Genomic DNA, 22,320 nt, shown 5'->3' on the forward strand with positions numbered 1-22,320 from the left:
TTTGTGATAAGTAGTCCACAGCGGCTAAGAGGAGGGTTGTTATTGTACACCTTTGCTGAGAGTGTGCTGTGCTCGGAGCAGTTAGAGTGAGTGCAGCCCAAGCAGCAAAAAATAGTATTTTCAGAAATGTCAAACTTGTCCTTTAATGCTTTGGTGTACATTAGACAATGTTTCCTCAGGCCTACATACACGGAAACAAATGCTTTATTTCTTGTGTGCATACCTGCCATGGGCCAGCCAAGAAATCATCCCATTCTGCATTCAGATATCTGCAGACCGCTGACCCTGTGGGTTTGTCAAGTTTTCTCTCTGTGAGGGCGGGCACAGCCAAAGCGTAGAACATTTCATGAAGTTCTTCATAGAAAATGTGCATTCGAGTTTTTACAGCCAGAGGTTAAAGAAAGCCTCTTGTCAGCCTTGGGGTCGGTGTAGCATCATCTCCCTCTGTGAGGGAGTCTCTTACAAGTATATTGCTTCTCCACTGAATGCTTGCACTCCCTGTGGGCAAAACAATGTGTGCGTGCATGTGCATGTGTGCGTCTATGTGCATGTGTGCGTCTATGTGCATGTGTGCGTCTATGTGCATGTGTGCATGTATGTGTATGTAACAGTGGAATTTTAATGGCTGTCCAGGGAACAGCAGGGCATCACCGGACACCCTAGCTGCCTCAAAAGGACTGAGACGCACACTCATCTACACACTGAGCACAGAGCACTTCATAAACACCTCAACCAGTAACTCTATATCTATCTATCCATCTATCTATCTATCTATCTATCTATCTATCTCGATAAAGATATATATATATACTGTGCATGTAGGATCATTTTTGCCCACTTTTAGAATGTAGACATTAAAGAGGACCCGGTTTTATGAAAGACCTTTGACAGTCTGGAAGAGTGTTATATACGTTACCATAGTGCTGCTCTGGGCGACACTTCTGTTTCCATGCTGTAACCTCTTCCTTTCCTCCTCCCACTCTTCCTGTTGTCCGGATGAAAGGAAAAGGGGGGATGATTAAAGAGAAAGCAGGTACTTGCTACTCTGGGAACAGACGCACACAAACACACTCAGTCGGAGGAATAGACACGATTTATATTCACTGTCGCCATTACACAAAGCTACAGCCCCCACGAGAGGCACTGCTTATGCAATGTAATGAATTGGATTAATTGTATTTGCCTGAAAATGTAGGCTACTATAGCTATGATGAGGAGGTAATTATGACTCATATTTGACCAATGGTGAAGAAAAACAACTGTCCACCTGTGATGTGAACCAGCAGTGATGTGAGCTATGGTGCCCATATTTTTACAGTTGAGGCAAAATGATAACTTTGTGTTCTCTTAATCCAGTGTCTATTTTCATAATATTTCATCTTCTCTGATGTCTTATATTTATAATTTATACCATTAGGTATTATAAGAGTGGCCAGTTTGTTGTGGATAGATCATCTTAGGTGTGAAGGAAAATGACATCACCTGCCAAAGAGGTGCAGTCAGCTGGAACTTGTTGGACCATAAACAATAAACCAATTTGGCATTTTGTTACTCTACCAGAGGTGAACAAATTCTCCAATTCTCCAAATGTCATTTAAATTACACCCTAATGATGTTTTTGTCACTGAGCTTCCTATTAGGACTTCATTGACTTTCCTTTCACATTTAAAGTGATGTTTCATATGTTTCACATTTGAAGTTTTGTTATCTTAACATTCATCATGTTAAATATAGTGTAGCATGCCCATAATACAAATGGGGATGTAGTGATGTAGCATGGCTATCATCCCATCCCAAATCCCCCCCAAAATTAAAATGAATAAATAAATAAAAATAATCATAACAGTAATAGTAGCCTGTTGATTAAAAGTCAGATATAATAATGCTTTAAAATTATGACTCATTATGACCCACAACAATCACATTAAATATTTGGACGGCACTAAATTCATTCCATTCGTTGAACCTATGTTCAGGTAATCAGTATCCCAGTTTCCTCTTGGCATGATCAAATCATGGTAATAATGGACTACTAGAGAATGGTGCTGGTGCTACCATGTGTTACCATTATGAATTTGGTCATCAAGTATAAAGTAAAGAAGTAGTTTTTTTTTTTTTCCCCCATTGAAATCTTTTAATTCCTAACCTCTTTGGGTGACTGTCTCATTAGAGTAAGTACCACCGAATGGGTTGCAGCAAATACTCAACATAACACAAAAATCACTATTACTGTCCACAAACACCCAGTTACTGTTTTAGCCTATCATGCAGCAATAAATCTCCTGGGACAAACAGGACAAACATTCTTGTAGGATTAATTTCCTGAATCTTATTTAGCTTTAGTAAAAATATTTGCATGCATCATCTTCCCCGTAAGCGAGGTTTTACCAAGTGGGCTTCCTTACTTCATCAAAGACTGACACTTGTTTGAACCTGTCTGGTTGGACAGGGTTGCAAAGCGCGTACGGTCTTCCACAGATCTACACAACATCCTGATCGCATACCCAGATGTAACTACGGGAATCTCCATATGTACGTGTCCCATCCAGAGTCCACATTCCTTTGAACTGAGCCTGCCAGAGGGGCGTGTACGCTGCGAGTCAGTCTTTTCACAGTACACCAGCAGGGACACTTCAGCCACCGAGAGAGATTCACAATGGCTCCAGCACTGAATTGCACACCCCGTATCTTGCGTTGTATTTATATTTTTTCGCTGCTTTTCGCCAGTGTATTTTGCGACACGGATGCAGAAGAAGATGAGCATGCCAAGCACACGTACACGGTGGAGATGTTCAACGAGGCGGTGCCCACCGCACCCCACTTTGTCATGTTTTACGCCCCATGGTAAGTGAACAGTTACCAAGTTTTTTCCCAGACGACGTTGAATAAATGAACTGGCAGCAACATTAGACTTTCTTTAATATGCCCCATATGCACAGAACATAGAAAAGTCTGCCTGCTACAGTTACAGTTAACTGATACATTAGCCGGCAAGCTAGTTAGCATGCAAGCTAGTTGGTTACATGCCCCTTTTGGTCCGCCGGTTTGGTTAGCTTAGCAGCTAGCTAGCTAGCTAGCATAGCCAAACAGTTCGCTAGTCAACTGTAGCTTAACGGTTTTTTTTTCCACATCTCGGGCCTCGGTGCTAAGAGTGCGAACCGTTTGCTGTAAGTTGAAATAAAGTTGAAAACTTTCTAGTAAATGTTTAGCGGGGAACCAAAAACAATAAAATACGGTTTTTGCTCGATGCTTATTCGCTGCAAACGAACGCTGAAAATAATCAGTCATAGTTGAAAGTTGTGGTTTGGGAAGCTTACGTGGCACGCACTGATTGACTAATGTTATGTCAGTGGTTTCAAAAGTGGGGTCCGCGGACCTCCAGAGGTCCCTGAGTGGAGTCCCATGAATTCGTAATAAAACGATATCATTTTGATCAACCAAGAAAAAGGGAGACGGAGAAAGAGTCAAAGAATGAATATGAAGATAAGAGCGGAGGTTGAACTCCTTTTTAAAGCCGGAGAAAGGGTCACAGGTCTCCCACAGGCACCTCTTTTACCACACCTTTGCCTAATACCCAGACTGGTGTAAACTTAGAGTTACATATAGTCATTTTACATTTGCACTAAATATAAATAAATAACATATAGCAACACAGCATTGCTATCACCAGGTTTCAGCCTGAATTTCTGACTTTGTTACTGACATCCCTCTTTTTCCAATGACATGGATGCACATAATTTGTTTCTGTATTCATCAAGGAGTAATATGCATGGTAACAGGTAACAGTTACTCATATTTATGCTTGAAACATTACATGAAATTGTGTATTATCTGTGCCTAAAATAACTAAATCCAAACTGACTAGTAGGAAGCACGTTCCTTTATTAGGTATCCAAACTTTATTATTACTATGATTTTTATTTGATGATTTTTTTTCCCTGCGAAATTGGAGTTTGCAAATAAGTACCTAATTGGCTCTCAGATTGAGAAGCAAAATTCCCTGGTCAGATGAAATAAAAATTGATGTGTTTGGCCTTGAGTTCACATGTCATGTCTGGAGGAAACCAGGCAATGCTCATCACTTGCCCAATACCACCATAACAGTGAAGCTTGGTGGTGGCAGCATTATACTGTGGGGGTACTTTTTTAGCAGAAGGGACAGGGAGGCTGGCCGGGTTTGAAGGAAAGCTGAACAAAGCAAATTATAGAGACATCCTTAATGAAAATCTGGTCCAGAGTGCTCAGGACCTCAGACTGGGACAAAGCTTTACCTTTCAACCAGACAATAACCCTAAGCACACAGCCAGGACAACACAGGAGTGGCCTAGGAACAACTCTGTAAATATCCTTGAGTGGTCCAGCAAGAGCTCTGACTTGAACCCGATCAAACATCTCTGGAGAGACCTGAAAATACCCAAGAAGACTTGAGGCTGTAATCGCTGGCAAAGGTGCTTCAATGAAGTGCTGAGTAAAGGATCTGAATACTTATGGCATGTCTTAAATTAAGTCCATTTTCACTTTGTCATTATGGGGATATTGAGTGTAGATTGCTGAAGATAAAAAAAAAATGTTTAAATGATTTTAGCACCAGGCTATAATATAACAAAATGTGTAAAAGTTTAAGGTGTCTGAATACTTTCTGAATGCACTGTGTGCCCTGTTGTATCCAGGTGTGGCCATTGCCAGAGATTACAGCCAGCATGGAATGAACTGGCAGACAAATACAACAGCATGGATGAGCCCCCGGTGTATGTGGTAAAAGTAGACTGCGTCCAGGACACCAAGTTCTGCTCCAATGTCCATGGGGTTAGAGGGTACCCTACGTAAGTACAAGATTCACATCAGCACGGTTTATCAGTTCATATCAATTCATTGGCATGGATGAAGTGAGCTTAGATATGTTGAATTTTTAGGGCAACTAACAGAAACTGAAGCCTTAATGAAAAATAATACACCAGCTGTGACATTTAGGATAAAAATAACACAAACACGTAAAAATAACCTTTTTCATCACTGATTGACAGGGAAGTGACACATTGACCTGCATGAAGTTGAATATTCTGCCAGTAATGACTTAATGACATCCTCTTAAATCTTGGCGATTGCTCACTGCAAACTTCACCTGCAAACACAGCAGTCACTAGGTAATGATTTACAGAACTTCTATAACAAAAAATTACCAGGTCCTATAGCTTGAAATGATGAGTAATAGAATCGTTGGGAAATAGTTTGTGCATCCATGGGTCTTTGAGTTTGAGTACATTCTCTTGTGATACTTCAGATTAGCAACATAACTCTGCCATGCTACAATTCTTTCAGTTCAAAATGTTTTTTTTCTGTTATGTGTAGGTTGAAATTGTTTAAGCCAGACCAGGAGGCAGTGAAGTACCAGGGGCCCAGAGATCTGCAGTCTTTGGAGACCTGGATGCTGAAGACACTCCAGGAGGAGCCTTCGGTAAATTGTTCACTCACTTAACACCCCAAGTTTATACACCAGTAAACCTTACATTGTAAGAACAGTGTTGTTCATAGCTGCTTGTTCATGTGTGTCCTCCAGGAACCAGAGAGTGAACTTGAGCCTCCCAAAGCCCCAGAGCCCAAACAGGGCATGTATGAGCTCACTGCTCTCAACTTTAAGGCCCATATAGCCAAAGGTAAAGCTCTAGTACAAAGATGCTGTCAAAGTCTTCATGAAAGTACTGTTGTAACAGCTAAGTTAGGCAAATGAGTAGGTAACATTGTCTTGTGTATTCACACAGCTGTATCCTGTCCTAACAGATAAATTGTTTCTGTTTCGTCTTAATTTTTAAACAAACTATGTTTTCAGGCACATTAGGTAGGGTTCCTGGATCCCTCAGCAGAGAATGGAAACTCCTTATTGCCTTGATTTACATAACTGACAGTTCAACACAACTACCTGACCCACAGTCCTCAGTCGACGTGTTATGTTTCTGGATTTTTCAGACAACGGCTTCAAAAATAAACAGTGCTCATGATAATTTTCTCCTCAAAAATATGGTTTTTAAGCTCTGTCTAAGTTCAATGTTTTGGTTTTGAAGAAAAATAAATTATTCTTGTTTGCAGACGAAAAAAGGCAGGATATGACATAGGCATTTTAAAACAGTGTTTATAGGTCCCACCTTAACATCTTGGCAACAGAGCTGCAATAAACATTGTGTAATTGGTTGCGTAAAACCTCAGGATAAGAGGTGTATAATTTCATTTACAGCAGCTGTGTGGAGTTTGTAGTGGATTCAGCTTTTGACTTTGCTCCATCAGATGAAAAATACGAACCCATAAACTTGTTCAGCCTCACTTTAGTACAGAGTTGTGCCCTTGTGAGAAATTAGTATACATAGAAATAGGTACACTAGGAAAAACATTTTACTTTAAATGTACTTATTGTGTGTATTCTTTAATACTTTGGTTTGCATTTGTGTTTAGCTTTCCTGCTTGTTTTATGGCATTTCTCCTTTCATTTCAGGTGCTCATTTTGTTAAGTTCTTTGCCCCGTGGTGCGGCCACTGCAAAGCCATGGCCCCAACCTGGGAACAGCTGGCCACCACCTTTGAGCACTCCGAAGACGTCAAGATAGGAAAGGTGGGTCATGTACAGGTTCTTGCTAACAAATACTCCTAAATAATTAATCAGATATTAAAACAATCAAGCACCACATACTGTGACAGGTAAAATCAGGGCAACTACCAAAGTAGTAGTAACGTTTATAATAATGGCTACTTTGACTCCACAAAAAAGGTTTGCTGTTTTTTTTTTTTTTTTTTTTTTCTTTAAACCCATCCCACAGTATGAGCTGCCTTTTGTCGGGGTCTGAGTCCTGTTTCCAAATAGCAGTGCTCCAATTACTGTCTTTATTGCAAGTAACTTTAAAACACTGCCAGTATTGTATTCCAGTTATCTGTTTGACAGATCAGGATACTGGTCATGTGAATAGCCACCTGTTTGTATTCTGGGTTATTAACCAACTGCTTCTTAAGCATATTTGCTGTGCAGGGCATTTGCAGGGTGAGTGTTTGCATCTGTGTATCATAGTTGAATAACACATGTTCATGTATTCATTGCCTAGGTGGACTGTACGCAGCACTATGAGGTGTGCTCTGACAACGGTGTACGAGGATATCCCACATTGCTCTTCTTCTACAATGGGCAGAAGGTATGGAAGAAGTTATGGACTAATACTAACTCTCCATTCTTTAAGCCATTTGACTCCATCTGACCTGCTTCCACTCTGGCTGCTATGTTGTTTTTTTCTTGACACCTTCTAAGAATTACTGCAAACATTTAACAACTTCCATGATTTTACATCATAATATGCTGACTAAATACAAAAATACAGAAAGAGGGGAAAAAACTAGCATGTCAGCCACGATAATATCTTTACACGGCTGCCACTGAAGATTTAGTTAAACAATGATTGATAATTTTTGATTTAGCTAAAACTACTTCCAGTTATTGTGAGGCATTCAGTTTTGCTATATGTTGAGTTCTAAAGACCAGTTTATACTTATGCATAGAATCAATGTCGTAGGTATGGTTTTGTGCGTACCCCACATCATAGTTTACACTGTAGTCTGACGAGGCACCTCCTCAGAAAAATTGAGGCCTGACTGCTCACCATGGCAACGCAGACTACAGCAACTGCAACTGGTTGGCTTAGTCTCTTAGTGGCTGGACAAGCACAGAAAACTGACCCTCCATCTGCCTCAGTTGGTTCAGTGGTTGTACATGTCAGCTCCTCTGATGTCTTCTCTCTTCTGTGTTTCACAAATTTCAGTAACAGTTGTTCAACATTTATCAGCTCCATCTCCAACATGATCTGCTCAGTTTCAGTCACCTTTGTTTGAAGTACACAAAGAAACTCAACGCAGTGGCATAGAAAACCCACCACCAACTACTGTTTCGGCAATGTGGTTGCAGAGTGACGCAGACACACCAGCTCACAAGTATAAATTCTCACAGTGGCTGGGTCACTTGCATCGGTTACTGCATGGGCTCTGTGTCGATCCTACTCATAAGCATGAACCGGTCTGTGTGTGAAAAAATAGTTCTCAATTATGACATTTATAATACGTTGAGTTCCAGAGGTCCAAATAAAAAAAAAATTCATTACAATAGTAGAAATCACTATGCTTTGTTGTTGTTATTATTAATAGCTTCCACAAATGCGTCTTGTGTTTGTCATTTTCTAGACTGAACAGTACAAAGGAAAAAGAGACCTGGACTCTTTCAAAGACTTTGTGGACAACCAGTTGAAGGCTGCCGTTGCTGAGGAGCAGGAGCCAAGTGAGGAACAAAAAGCAAACGAGTTGCCAACTGATGAGCCAGAGAAAGAGGAGGTAAAGGTGGGTGACAAGAACCAAAATAAAAAGACGCATAAATGATTTATTCCATGTTATATACATGTGTTTCCTGGTTTTTGGTGGTACATTTGTGCGGTATGTTTATACTGCACTGTGGATCTACAGATAGCTGCAATACTTGTGAAGCAGGCGTTCATAAACTCTTTGAAGTGAATGGGCTTTTGGTAAAATAATTGAATAATTTAATATCAGACTTTCTGTTCTTTTCCTGTCTACAGTCCAGCGTGTTGGTCCTGACAGAGGATAATTTTGATGAGATGGTGGCCAAGGGCTTCACCTTCATCAAATTCTATGCTCCATGGTAAGATCATCATTTTGTGACATTTAAATCATACAGATATTTCAAGAGAATTAATTAGCCTGTAAATGTAAGTTGAATTTAATAGCTGAATCAATGGTTCATGGAGTTCACCTAATTTCTTCTTGTATTATTGTTAAAGTGCCAGCATAAGAATTTGAATTAGAGTCAAGAAACTGAATCTTAATTTTAGTCAAAGCTTAAATTTAAATTCTCAGTCAGTTAAAATGATGTAATTTCTGTGTTTCCTGCTCTCTAGGTGCGGCCACTGTAAGAACCTTGCTCCAACATGGGAGGATCTTTCCAAGAAAGAGTTTCCCGGCCTCACCGATGTCAAGATAGCCAAAGTGGACTGCACTGTTGAGCGCACACTCTGCAACAAGTACTCTGTAAGTATTCTAATGACTTACTAAAACGACAGAGAAGCAAGACTGATCTCACCAATGTCCATGCCCCAGAAATGAGATTAAAATTAGCAGTGTGGGATTACTTTGGATATTACAAAAATGAACATGGGCTTTTCCTCAAGGATGGATATCCAGTTTTCAAAAAATGTGAACACAAAGTGGATGCCAAACGAGGAACTGCATCAAACTTGGAGAACACCACTGCTCTGTGCACATCAGAGTTTGTGTCCCATTTATAACTTTGACTCCCCAACACAAAAATGTGTGAATGCTATCAAAATAATTTTCCACATCCCGGCTCCCACCTACATCTGCATTGTCTGTCTGTTTTGTAACCTCTGACTGACACACACTGACCCCGGTCTGAGCCCACAAAGAAAGCTTTCTCAGGGGGCTGTCGTGTGTGTGTGTGTGTGTGTGTGTGTGTGTGTGTGTGTGTGTGTGTGTGTGTGTGTGTGTGTGTGTGTGTGTGTGTGTGTGTGTGTGTGTCAGATGGGATCTGCAACAGCTGTTTATACTGTTGTATGTAAGCACTCAGACAGATTGTTGTAGTGAAAATTGAATATTGAATAACCCCGTTGTCCTGTCCTGTCTTTGCAGGTGCGAGGTTACCCCACATTGATCATCTTCAGGGCAGGAGAACAGGGTGACGAGCATCATGGTGGGCGGGACCTGGAGAGCTTACACAGCTTTGTGATGAGGCAGGCGAGAGACGAGCTGTAGAAATAGTAGAGTCAGCGCCCACACTGCATGTCTGGCCAGTAGGACACCACTCTCTCTCATACACTTGCCAGACCTTTCTTTATCTCTCTCCAATCGGGTTCTCGTCAGACAGGAATCAGCCAATAGCAGACTGAAGTCTGCTCTTTCTCCAGAGTGTTTGGGATGTCAGTGTGTTTCTCATTGCTGTTACCCGTCCCCAAATCTCCTGATATGGAGAATACTATTGTATTGGTTGGGTCTGCAAATGAAATAATATTTCTGATATCCACTTTGCAAGCACGGCTGAACTGATCAGAACCACACACATAATGTTTATTAAAAAGGTAGCACTGAAGGCCAAATGTTCCAGTTCAAAATGAGTTGTTTGACCTTTTTTAAATGCAAAATTTTATACATGGGATCTGTTGTTAAATCATGAGCCATTAATGTTACGGTACTGTCACTCAAAAGGTGGTAAATTTGTGTCACCCAAATGTGAAGTTGAGTGTTAAGTTGAGGGTACCTCATATCCATGCCAGTAATGGCCTATCTGACTTAACTCTCAGGGAAACACGCCTGCAGGCTAGCAGGAATTGTGACAGAGGCTTTACTGTTGTCACAGGAGTCTGACATGGCACAGGGAAATGACTTAATTTTTCTCTTCACGACTAAGAGGAAACTAAAGATCAGATCGATTTCTCATGCTCACTCAAATACAAAAGTGTCAAAGATCTTAGTCATGCACCCTGCTCCACTTCTGACTCCTGTGACCTCTCACCGCCCCTCTCAGCTCCTTCTAGCATTCAGTGTCTCAGGCCCAGGCCATGTTGCTCCATATCTCTATTACTGAACATCTTAAAAGTTACTGCTGCTTCTGTTTAGTTTTTTGTTTTTTTGTTTATTCAGAAACGGTCATCAGCAGACTATCCCTTCATAATATCATCAAATACAAAAATTGTTGTACAAAAGGGTGAATGTAAGGCTTTTTTTTTTTTTTTTGCTATATTTCTGAGGCCAGTTTCAAGTACAAAGGTGTTGAGAACCAACAGGTGGAGCAGGAGAGGACAGTTGTTGCTTGGACCTAGTTTTGAGGTTTAAAACACAAGTAGCATGAGGTCATGATCTCAGAGGAAAGGGTAATCTACTTTGATTAGTGCTGAACCCTCAGTGACAGCTCGTACTGATGGCACCGCTCTCCTGGTCATCTTCCATGAAGTTAGAACTGAAAGATCACCGACTCAAGCTTAGGGTCAGGTGAATTAACGAACATCATATCTCCTCTCTGACTATGATTGTGATTTATCATTAGTGATTGAACTTGGATCTACAACATTGCTTTTCCATGTCCCAAATAATCTAATGTCATATTTTCTGCCAGTTGCTGTGAGACCAGCATCTTAAACAACCATAAGCTGGGCCCCGCTCGTTTCACTGCAAATGCTCTTTGAAGTGAAAAGTACTGCACGATGCAGGGTACCACTGATTGTCTAATGCACATACACAAACAGTCAGAGACATAGCAGTTATTTTTCAGTAAAAGTTTTTATGGATAGCACATGGTCTAAAGAACTCCAGTGACAGAAGTTTTTTTTTTCCTTGTGAGTCATGGGTTGTGCACTACCCATGGATTTTGTACAAAAAAAAAAAGAGTAAATAATGGCAAGTTGTAACATGAGATTTCATAATAAAATTTCTTTTTCAAAAATAAGTCTATGCTTTCATTGTGTTTTTGCATTTGTCTTTATTAATAAGGTATGTGATTTTTCTTTTTAATAAAAGGTGCAATAAATAAACTGAGAATGTACAAGTATTTACAAAAAACAGTCTAAACATGATCACAAATGTAAACAGCAGCTCACCAGAGGTATATTTTGTAATTTATGATTGGTTAGGCATGTAAGGTATTTTGATTCTTAATGGTATTAGTTTCTTATTAAAATATGTTAAAAAAGATATATATATGTATATATAAAGCTCACAGTAACATGTTCAATTGGCAGGAACGTTGCCACTGGACACAAATCTCAACATAATTTTACCCTCAGGGTTGAAAAAGCAAAGGGCTAATTTCAGAAAGCTGGCACAGAAACCTTTCTGCCATCTGTTTTTGACTCACTAAATGTTTTTCCACAATCTCTTGATGAGTTGTCAGGGGTGGAAGCGTTTGTCAACTTCGTGAGCGCAGCAACATGGAAATGTGGTATGTCAGAGGGATAAGGCTGTATTCTTCGGTTCTTCGGAGAAAAACATCAGTTTAGCCAGATTGTGCATCATGTTAAACCAGTCTGGTGAAAAGCAGCTCAGCGTGAGTCTGGCAAATATTGACATGGAGGGGATATTTGGAGAGGTGTGCTGCTAAAATTGCATGCGGTCACTTTGGTTCAGTCCATATTATATTTTAGGAAGGCAAATATGGCTTGAGAAGAAAATACACTGGGAAGGAGGAAGGAAATCTGAAACTACTGACTCCAAATGCATCATTCATTCAGTATTAGATTGTTTGGGTTAACAACATTTGCACTGAAAAGGAAACTGGGCTTGTATTTTCCCATCTGACTCAAACCATTTACACATATATCCTGTCATTTGAACAGGTGATGTCACTGACTACTGCTGGTTTTCAGTGCTGCGATAACACTGAGTCAACTACCTGGGGTCATGCGTTATAGAGAAGGTGTTCATCAGCAATTACGTGGGCCTCTGAGAACTGATCCACTGTGTTTTATATATATACATATATATGTGTGTGTGTGTGTAGGAGAAGGGAAAGAAAGCAGCGCTCGAACTGGTCCCACGACAGTTCAGTTTTGCCCTTGCCCTCTCTGTGAGGGAGAAGGTGCAGTGGCCTCTTAGGCAATCAAACACACACTTCCATAAACACATATACAGACTTAAACACTCCCTCCCCTCCCCAACACACACAAACATGCACACACACACAAACACGCACACACAGTCATTCATTCACTTGCAGACCCATGAAAGAAAGACTCCTCTCCAAAGCCAGGAGAGAAGGTGATAGACCATTTGGTGACTCAACACTGGAGCAGGGTGAAGAGGCCTCTAGTTGACACCCATATGGTGTCATTTTTGCAATGGTCCCCTCTCATTGCGATGCCTTGACGAAAAATCATGTCATTAGATGGATATTTGAAGATATCCAAGATTATTGTAATAAAATTTGGACATTGTTTGCAGGCTAAGGAAAACTGGTGTCTACTTGAGGTCAGCGTCACCCAGGAGTCACTGCTCCAGTTGCAGCCCTTTGCCAACCCATTTTTCAGTCGAGCACTGCTGGTCCGTGATGGTGTCAGTGGCAGCCGCAGGCCCGCACCACCATGTTCTTGTATTTCTTAAGGATGACGTTGGAGTTGTCATCGAAGTAGAGCACTGAGATGGCGTGGAGCTTGGTGGGGGCGCAGCATGGCTTCGGTACGTTCTCAGGGTTCATCAGGTGCACCTGAAAAACAAAGGAAACACTTAAAACCTCTTGCATCAGTCTGTATTTAGCACACAGCACTGACTCTCATCAAACCACCCTGTTCCCATTCAAAATGAACTAAGTATGCTTTATTGCACAAACGTAATACTCCATTTGTGGACTGGGGTTAAAATATTACAACGCTAGAGCGGAAAGTAGTTATTAAAAAGATAAGAGATGGTCTTAAAGAGGCCCTCAGCAATTCAGCATCACATTTTTATTGAGTTGAGGGAGTCATGGGAGAAAAAATGTCAAAGCAGCAGAAGCCAACATATCCTGAGCTTTAATCCTTAGTATGGGTCAAGCTCCAAAACCACTACATTCCCCATAATGCATCTCAGTGGTATCTTTCGCTAGACCCTCCATGCCTGGTAAATGCATGTGTCTTTCAAACTCCACTCACTGAGTTCATAACACAGTCCCATGAACGTACTGTCAAAGAATACTGGCAGATGAGATGGGACCTAAACCTACAATGACTTGTCGTCAGCATGATAAATTCCTGCAGGTTGGTCTTACCAGTGTCTGTACGATGGCATGGTTGGTGGCATTCATGTGGGCATTAAGAGGGAAGGAACACTCTCCGTCACAGTAGTTGGCTGCGTAGCCTTCAGGAGCAATGATCCAGTCCTTAGAGAAACACAGTAAACATAAAAAGCAGATGAGAACAATCAAATTGAGTAAATAAAACTAGTCTATTAGAGAGGCAAGACTGTATATCTTTGTTTTGCGATACTAGAAAGGTCACGTCTGGTTTTGTAATTCCACTATATCCGCTTATCTTTGCATCTCTGTAAACGGCTGAATAAGCTTTGCATATTAATGCCAACATTCATTCTGTGACATAGTCATTGTCGGTACTTATACCTTAAAAATAGGATGCAGCATTGTCCTACATGCTCTACAGGAGTCTACCTGACTCCTGTAGAAGATGTAGGACTGTCTGTCTTTCTCAAACACAAGCTGGAAGTCTCCCTCTAGATGTCAGTGCTGTGTTCACAGCCTCCTCTGTCTGTTTCACACTAATACACACAAGACTTAAGCCTGATCCCTCCAAGGTACTTTAAGTGACTGTCTTTTTTTCCCACTGTTTCTTGGTGGTACCAGTTTCACATCAGCCTGACAAACAGTGGTGTTTATAATGTGTGCATGAATGATGTAGTGGCACTATGCACATGGTAGATGTACATATGTATTGTTTAGAAAAAAAAAACTTCAACTTCAAAAATGTCATCACTGTCATAGGTAGATTTAGATCCAGTGTCATGTATCTATGCATCAACATATTGAATTCCATTTCACAAACTCAATATTCATGTTTTTCTCAGGCTGTAATGTTGTGTTATAGTCAGAATGTAGCTCTGAGTAAACACTGATTAGGATATCAGACAAGTTCTACAGAGACAAGAGTGTGAGGATCACTAATATGTGTATTGGGTCTGGTTTGGATCCATGGAATAAGAAAATGTTTGCTACCTGCCAGCCCAGCTCCCGGAAGCTGACATAGAGCTCGTGTCTTCTGCATGCTGTTTTCTGATCGCTGCTGTTGTAATCTGCAAGAGAAAGAAACACAGATCGTCAGCAAACTGAATCTCTGAAGATGCACACAGACCTCCTCTGACCCAGCATGGGCTCTCAATGTATGAATGTGTCTCTCACCTAATTGAATTGATCAGCATTCAAATATTGCAAGGCAGTGATGGTGGTGATACAGTGACAAATATGCTTTTGGCTACAGCTTTGTATTCTGTCAGAATAAGCTTTAAAAGCCAAGCAGTTGAACATGTTCTAGGAAAGTAACCTTTTTTTTTTCTTTCAAGAAACGTACACACTAATGCAGAGGACATTTAACAGAACAAGAACAACAAAGCTTAACAAACTTAAGTCAAATGAGTTTTATTTATATATCCCTGTATCACAAATCAAAAAATACACTTAAAACCTCTTATTAAATTCATTCAAAGTCTTCACTACATGTATGCGTCTGGACAGACATGGATGTAAACTGCAACTTGACTGGCTGGCAGAGGCTTATGGCCGTGAGGTGTTAATGCTAGTTGCAGTTGGTTCTTGGTCAGCAGATGCTCAAAGTGCAGAAAAGTTAATTATAAAAGTGTTAATCAAAAATGTTGGTAGAAAACCTCATGGTGGTTGCCTATTTTTGTTGTTTTTACTGTAACTTGTCATTACGGGTTTCTGATTCCATGTTTAGCCCAGTAGAGTTACTGCTTAAGTTAATTAGGCTACAATAACTCAACACATTGCAAGGAAAAACTATTTAGAGCTTTGAGTCCATATGCAGCTGGCTCTTATATCCAAAACAGTAATTTTCTACCTTCTAAAACTTGCTCATTGCATTGTCAGCCTGTTAGGTGTAGCTGCTTGTCCCGTCCAGCCATAAAATCATGGTTATTTGCTACTCATAGACAATAAATACAAATAAACAAGAAACTGTTGTCATGTGATACATCAACAATAAAAAAAATGCACAGGCTGAAGTCCATACAAACAAATTGTAGTCTTTTTTTTTTTTTCCCTTGTTGCCTTGTGCAGTTAATCAGAGTTCACACACACACACACACACACACACACACACACACACACTGGTCTTGTCACTTGGATTAATCTCAGCTTGAAGTAACTGAGGAGAGAGGGGGAAAGAAATGGCCCACGGTACTCACTCTGCCTGAGTTCAGGCTTCAGCTTCTACACCCGCGCAGGTGTTTTGCAATAATAAAGAACTATGTATAAGAGCACCTACCTACTAAAGATGGTCTAAATTAATACAAGAAATGTCTACAGTGGATCAAATATTTAACATCTCCTGATCAAATCAATGAGATACAGATTAAATGTGATCAGATTCTGTGCATGTGTGTCTTTTTACTGCAGCCCACTGTGGACATGTAAAGACATGTAAATATGATTAGATGCATTAATTCTGTAAGCGACAGGAAATGAAAGGTGAGACTGCTCATGACAGTCAGTGACGGGGTGAGGTCAAAGGGCATCATCTGTAACCATCACATGCAGTCAGGTGTTTCCCCAGTTTAAGATTCCTTCCTTTCCAAAAGGAAAGGCAGTACACTGGGATGTGTGCTAATGTGGAAACACAGAGTTTATATGAGTGTGTGTGTGTGTGTGTGTGTGTACGGCCGAGCTTGTGTGTGAAAATGATACACTGGGTCACATGTTTTCATCCTGCCTCCCTGTGGACCGACTGACCTGCCAGAGTCCTCAACAGCAAAGAGCATTTGGATTGAGCAGATTTACTGTGTGGAAACCTTCGCTAATAAGGAAACAGACTGGTCCTGAACCAGCTGCTGTAGGACCGCATTGATTCTTCCTATAATTACAACAATAAAAAATTTAAAAAAAACAAAAAAATTCATGCATTGTAAGGCAAACTTGCAGTGCGTGAAGTGTTTATATAGGAGGAAACATCTGAGGACAGAGGAAAAGTGCCATTGAAAGAGCCCGCCTGAGTGACCTTGCTGACCTGATATAAACTTGAGGTGATGTTTACAGAGAGAAGAAATTACACATTGCGGCACTGCAGAATGATAGGGCTTTCACAGAGTTAATGTATAGAGATTTATGAGTGTGAACTGGAATATGAACTGTTGGGGTTTTAATAACTTTGGGTTTAGCATCTGTTTGCTAGTAAACATTGTTCCCATAAGTAACATAGTGTGAGTACTTCTGAAGCCTGACATTCACACTGCCTCTAACTGCATACACCCTTATTATACACACATTCTCACAGAGGCCCCCTACTCGCTCATACAGTACAACAAAAACTGCTCATAGTGATTTATATTGATCACGGACACAGTGATCAACCACTTATATGGATCAAAAAGTGGACACTGTGTGTACTGGTAATGACTGTCCCTGCATGTTATCCCAACATAAGTTCACTGTGTGTGTGTGTGTGTGTGTGTGTGTGTGTGTATGTGTGCATGTGTACATGCACTATCTGTGCACAGTGGCTGAGTTATTTTACATCCTGTTCCTGGTCTGTTTGCATTTGGGACTTGAACAGTGTGTAATGCTTGTCCCCACGCGCTCACAGCAGCAGGTGTGTTACATGACCATTTAGACTAGTCTTGGAGCAGGAGAGGGCCATGGCACCGTTCATTTTATTTTTTAAATCAGTAAATGGCAAAGCTTTCAGTTTCAATACTTTATATTTATTCCATCAATTAAATGGTAAGCTGCAAGAGAAATCAAGAAGAAGGATATTACAATCATCTGCTTATAGTGATCAGTTTGACCTGGACAGATGTGCTTGCTATCAGCAGTTTTCACTGTAGTATCAAAATAAAATAATGAAAATACTTTTAAATTTGTAAAAATAATTAAATTGGTTAGTTGCAGTGAGTCAGTTGAAAGGTTCATTAAGCAGTAAATGAACCCCACCCTCCACCCCGCTCTCCATGACATGCTGTTGTAATGTCACTTCTCATGTTATCAGCTGATTCCTACAATCCTTGCACTCTGCTCACACTCATATTGAATCGAATGTGGACAGTTGACAGGAATATCTTACTTTTCTATATGCTGTACAGCACAAGGTGTAGCATTTAGCAACATATTCTCTTTTCTCTTTTTTTTCCTCACATATCTACACACGACTCATTTTCCTTGCACCTCTTGGCCTTCAGAGCCATCAGCATTTACAGTTTGTGGCTCTCTTTAAGAGGAATAAAGCTGATATTTACTATGGGCTTTCACTGAGTGCAAAGGCCCAGATTTGTGTTGCCCATAAACTTCTTCTCCCCTTCCTGCCTGTAAAAATTTAATGCCACACAGTAACTGCTGAGCTCTGGCTCCCATGAGGCCTCCATTAATTTCTTTTTGCTTTCCTTGACAAAGAGCAAGGGTGGGAATTCAAATTTTGTCCTTACTATACTTCTAGTTTCACACTGTCACAGTAGATTTGCAAAAACAATTAAAATAACATAATTCAGATGGTTTTATCACTGTCATTCATTAAAGGAACAGTGTTGGAAATTACGCTTACTCGATACCATTCTCATGTCTGTGTGTTCAGTATGAAGCTACAGCTTAGCTAGACATGAGAGCAGTACCAATCTTTTTTTCTCACCTTCCGCAGGGAAACTAATATATTTCCTGAAATACTGACCAATTTCCTGGAGCATTAGCACAACCAAACCATGGACTCTAATTTCACCAGTTTCTTACATGACCGTTAAAACCAGATATTTGAATAGTAAATGGAAAGAAAGCAGTTTGATAACTTCCTTTTACGACGTCATGGTAATGTGAATTGAGCCAGCGGCACTGAGCGCTGAGCTCTACTTCCACATTTCGGCAGCTTACCTAACAATGTTTCCCTGGGAGTAGACAAACATCCGTTCGACCATGTGACACTAAAATGCTGCACTAAAACCAATTCATATTGCATTCATTGAGGTGGGACAGTGGCTGCCGGTTCCCACCCCGCCTATAATAGCAGGGGAAACACTGCTCATTACTGAATGTAAGCACTGTAGCTCTCTTTAACACTGAGACTTTTGATATACTTAACTGTATGAGTGTTGGCCTGATATTAACCCTTCACTACACTACCTGCAGTTCATTAAACGCCTGAAACACTTTCACCAGCCTCTCTGTCAGGAGGGAAAGTCTATAAATTATATTTACCACATGTCATTCTGAAAATACAAGAATCAAATGGTGCCAATGCAGTCGTTATAGCCCGGGTGTTCCATGTAGGAAGTGTGTGACCTGTGTGTGTGTGTGTGTGTGAGATTTGACATTAAGAAATCATTTCAGCCAGTGCAAGCTGCAATCCCTCAAACCACTCCACTGTCACTCTATAGTTTGCTCCGGCAATTTCTCAAATCAGGACTCTTTTTAGAGCACGAAAAGATTGCAGCTTTTAGAGCAGAAATTACATGAACTCACTTAGAGGTGGTGGTGGTGACAGAAAACTTGGCCCGATCTTTAAAATAAAATCTGGGTCCTCAACCCAGAAGAAGCCGATGGCTATGAAGACATGAAAGGAGAACGTCACTGTTATCTCTGACGTTTCCCCATACCGCCAACCACTACTAGTGAAGTTTATCTTTCTTCCTGTCTTTCATCACAGAGGTTATTAAACCCTGCAAGGGAGCTCCGCTATGTCTAATTACTCCAACAGTAAACAAAAGGAGGTCGGGTGGGGAAGGAGTGAGGAGAATGAGGAGGAGGAGAAGGGAGACAGATGAAAAAACACAGCTGGCTGTGTGCTGTGTTATTATAATTCTTTAAGCGATACTGTTAGCGTGGTCAGTCTTTTAGCTGTGCAGCTAATGACTGGCTAGGCCTAATTACAGGCCGCCTGTGCTCTGCCGGGACGTGGTATTCCTTCCTTAGATGGTTGTTAACTTCCCCCACAGCCAAAGCCCAACCCGACTCCCATTACCTCCCAAGCCTTCTTATCCCGCAAAACCCCAAATTACCTTTAAAGGTGTTGTATTGTTCTTTTGGCAAGGTACACAGCAGCAGCCTTTCCTACTGTGTGCAAATCAGGCACACCCAGAGGTGTCTGAGGCACCTTTCTGACAAAAATATTCATGCATTCTCCTCTTAACTCCAAATTTAAGTGAAAACCCATATTAAAAAGGTCAATTTCCCCACTAGACAAGCAAATAAGACATTAGACAGAAATAGCTTGGTCTGCTTTGTGGGTGAAAAATGAAAAATAAAGATGATTTATTGTTCATATAATCACATAATTATCTCAAAACTAATTCTGCAGAAATTCTTTTGGCTGAATTTGTCCTCTTTTGTCATCTGGAAGAAATTTAATATCACGTCATATTAAATCCAGCTCGTTAAAAAATTGCGAAAATGAGAAAATAGCACGACCCAAAACCCTACAGAGAATATAGTTGGGATAATAGTTTCCTAGTTAAAAGGTTGCTTTATATCCCTAGACAGACTGATGAAGGCATTTTAGTTATTCATGACAAAGCCGAGCTCTACAATCACATTTATAAAATCAAAATGAACATTGACAAAAATAGCTCTGAAGATATCACGGAGTGTTAAGATGGGGACAAAATGGCACCAAAGTGATAAAAAAAGATGCAGTGAAATCAGTGCCGTGGCTAACCACACAGGTCAGGAGTGTGCAGTTTGAGCAGAGGAGGGAAATTCTTTTTGAAAACACCCAGAGTAAAGTAACTCATGCTCAAAAATGCCTCTATGTGAAAGGCAGCGCTCAGTAGAGCAATCAAAAACAATCACGTTGCTGCCCGTCAGCCTTAGATCTCGTGTTTTTCTCGGAGAAAGTATCAGGGTGAATCACCAGTGATGTACTCCTCCGAGTTGTGGTGGCCTGCAGTGATGTTCTGCAGCTCCATGCCAAACAGAAAGTAGGGGACAGTGTCCACATTTTTGTTCCTCCCCACGTGTGCTCCACAAGACGGATGCTCTCCCCATCCATCCTGTCCTCCTCCCTGTCTCTGGAGTAAGTGATGCGGTATTGAAACCATATGCCCTCCTGAATTCCTCATGGATCCTCCCATCCCGTCCAATCCCAGCAGTCCACTGCTGGCTGTGGACACTCGGCTGTCGCGAGGGGGGCCTCCCCGCTTCCTGTGTAGGATCTAAATATTTACACTCCCCGTCATCCCGAGTGGCGAGGTGGAGAGGTCTTGATGTTTTGGGTTATGTAAAGGCCAGTCCTCCAGGACACATATTTAACAGATTGCCCTTGTTAGAGCAGATTTTTTGATTCAGATTCACAGTTTTCTCAAATTCCTGAGACAGACTGGGACACAAAAGCTGACTACAGTCAACCTACCTAAAATACATTTAAATATCTATGATAACAGGAAACTATTTCTGTTTTTTTTTTAATTATGAATTTATTTACATTTGGCATAAATTATCTCTCATATACTGAGATGACATGCCCTACAGGAGCGCTAACCCACATTGTGAGCACATGGTTTGTATGTTAGCTCAGTGTACCCCAGTATCACTAAATCTCAAAAAACATCTTGACTTGAAGTGTTGAGAAATCTTAGGATATGTCAAGCCAAAGGTGACAGCTGGGTAGAGGAGAGTATAGGTCTGGAGCCTGTGGTATACTCTAACTGTCCTGTAGCCTGACAAATGACACATCTTTGTTCTCTGTTATGTCAGCCAAAGCTTTTATCTAACACAATTACTGAGGGAAAACCCTGCAGGAATTCAGCTCACAGTCTCTTGTGTTAACAGCAGAACAGTGTCCTCTACTGAGAAAGGCTCTGAAAATGCTCTGAACAAACAGAAAATAGAGCCAACAAATCCCAGCAAAGGATTTTCAGAGAGCAGCAATAAAGACAAAACCAACTCGTCCTACAAATATGTCTGTATGCCATACACATGGTAGAGCCATTATACACAGTAGCAGAGGTAAATCATTTCCCAGGTAGCCGGCCAAGATGGGCCGTTTGTGGCTATGTGTCAGCGTACGAAGATGTGCTTAGGTACCAGAGGACGAAAAGTGAGACAGCTATGACCCAGATTTTCCCTCCGTTTTGGGGGTGCAGAGTGACGCCTCTTTGGTCTCAGCTTTAGCTTCAGTTAGCAGCACTGTGGCTAGCGTTGAGAGAGTCCCATCCCCTGGAATCAGTGCAAGGATACTTGGAATGACTCTAACACTTCATTTATCACAAGTCTGTCCAGAAAACAGGTGTGCCGAACTTAGGCTGCTGCTGGGCCAAACAATTTTGGCTACCTGAAGGTTAGCAAATACACAGCCTTATGGGATGTGTAAAAACAGCACTATCTAGACAATAGTATGATGTAAGCTCTCCTGAACTCAGTTTGACCTATCTGTCTATTTGTGGAATCAGGTTATCCAAGTTTTGAACCCATGTTTGACTATACAAGTATTTTCTCTAGCAATTTGATTTAATTTAAGTTGCTTAAGTTTATTGAAGTTATAGGCTGTGGTGTAATGATCCTACAAACCAGTATCTGCAGGAATTATATCTATGTTCAGCACCAATATATCCAGTGTCAAAGTTCAGTACTAGCACAGGAAGTAGT

General features: G+C 40.9%; 2 protein-coding genes across 3 annotated transcripts in view; one reads left to right on the forward strand and one right to left on the reverse strand.

The window, feature by feature from the left end:
* The first annotated feature begins 2,510 nt into the window (after window positions 1-2,510).
* Window positions 2,511-11,493, forward strand: txndc5 (thioredoxin domain containing 5). 2 transcript variants are annotated; one of them, XM_071485521.1, is made up of 10 exons: window positions 2,511-2,844; window positions 4,671-4,823; window positions 5,350-5,455; window positions 5,558-5,654; window positions 6,485-6,600; window positions 7,085-7,171; window positions 8,208-8,360; window positions 8,597-8,679; window positions 8,936-9,065; window positions 9,684-11,493. In XM_071485521.1, the coding sequence occupies exons 1-10, from the start codon at window positions 2,657-2,659 to the stop codon at window positions 9,804-9,806; spliced, it is 1,236 nt and encodes a 411-aa protein (XP_071341622.1). In that variant the 5' UTR covers window positions 2,511-2,656; the 3' UTR covers window positions 9,807-11,493. The 2 variants fall into 2 exon arrangements, with proteins under 2 accessions (XP_071341622.1, XP_071341623.1); XM_071485522.1 differs by having other exon boundaries at window positions 8,208-8,354.
* bmp6 (bone morphogenetic protein 6) overlaps window positions 10,811-22,320 on the reverse strand; it is a 45,805-nt gene continuing 34,295 nt past the window's right edge. The window contains exons 5-7 of the mRNA XM_071485519.1: window positions 14,743-14,819; window positions 13,786-13,896; window positions 10,811-13,245 (exon numbers count right to left, since the gene is read on the reverse strand). Coding sequence (XP_071341620.1) covers window positions 13,096-13,245; window positions 13,786-13,896; window positions 14,743-14,819 — 338 coding nt within the window. The 3' untranslated portion in view covers window positions 10,811-13,095. The remainder of the gene's footprint in view (window positions 13,246-13,785; window positions 13,897-14,742; window positions 14,820-22,320) is intronic.

The sequence above is a fragment of the Trachinotus anak genome, unplaced genomic scaffold (genome assembly GCF_046630095.1).
Source record: "Trachinotus anak isolate AG129_WGS33_773 ecotype Australia unplaced genomic scaffold, CSIRO_AGI_Tana_v1 ptg000009l, whole genome shotgun sequence".
Classification (NCBI taxonomy): domain Eukaryota; kingdom Metazoa; phylum Chordata; class Actinopteri; order Carangiformes; family Carangidae; genus Trachinotus; species Trachinotus anak.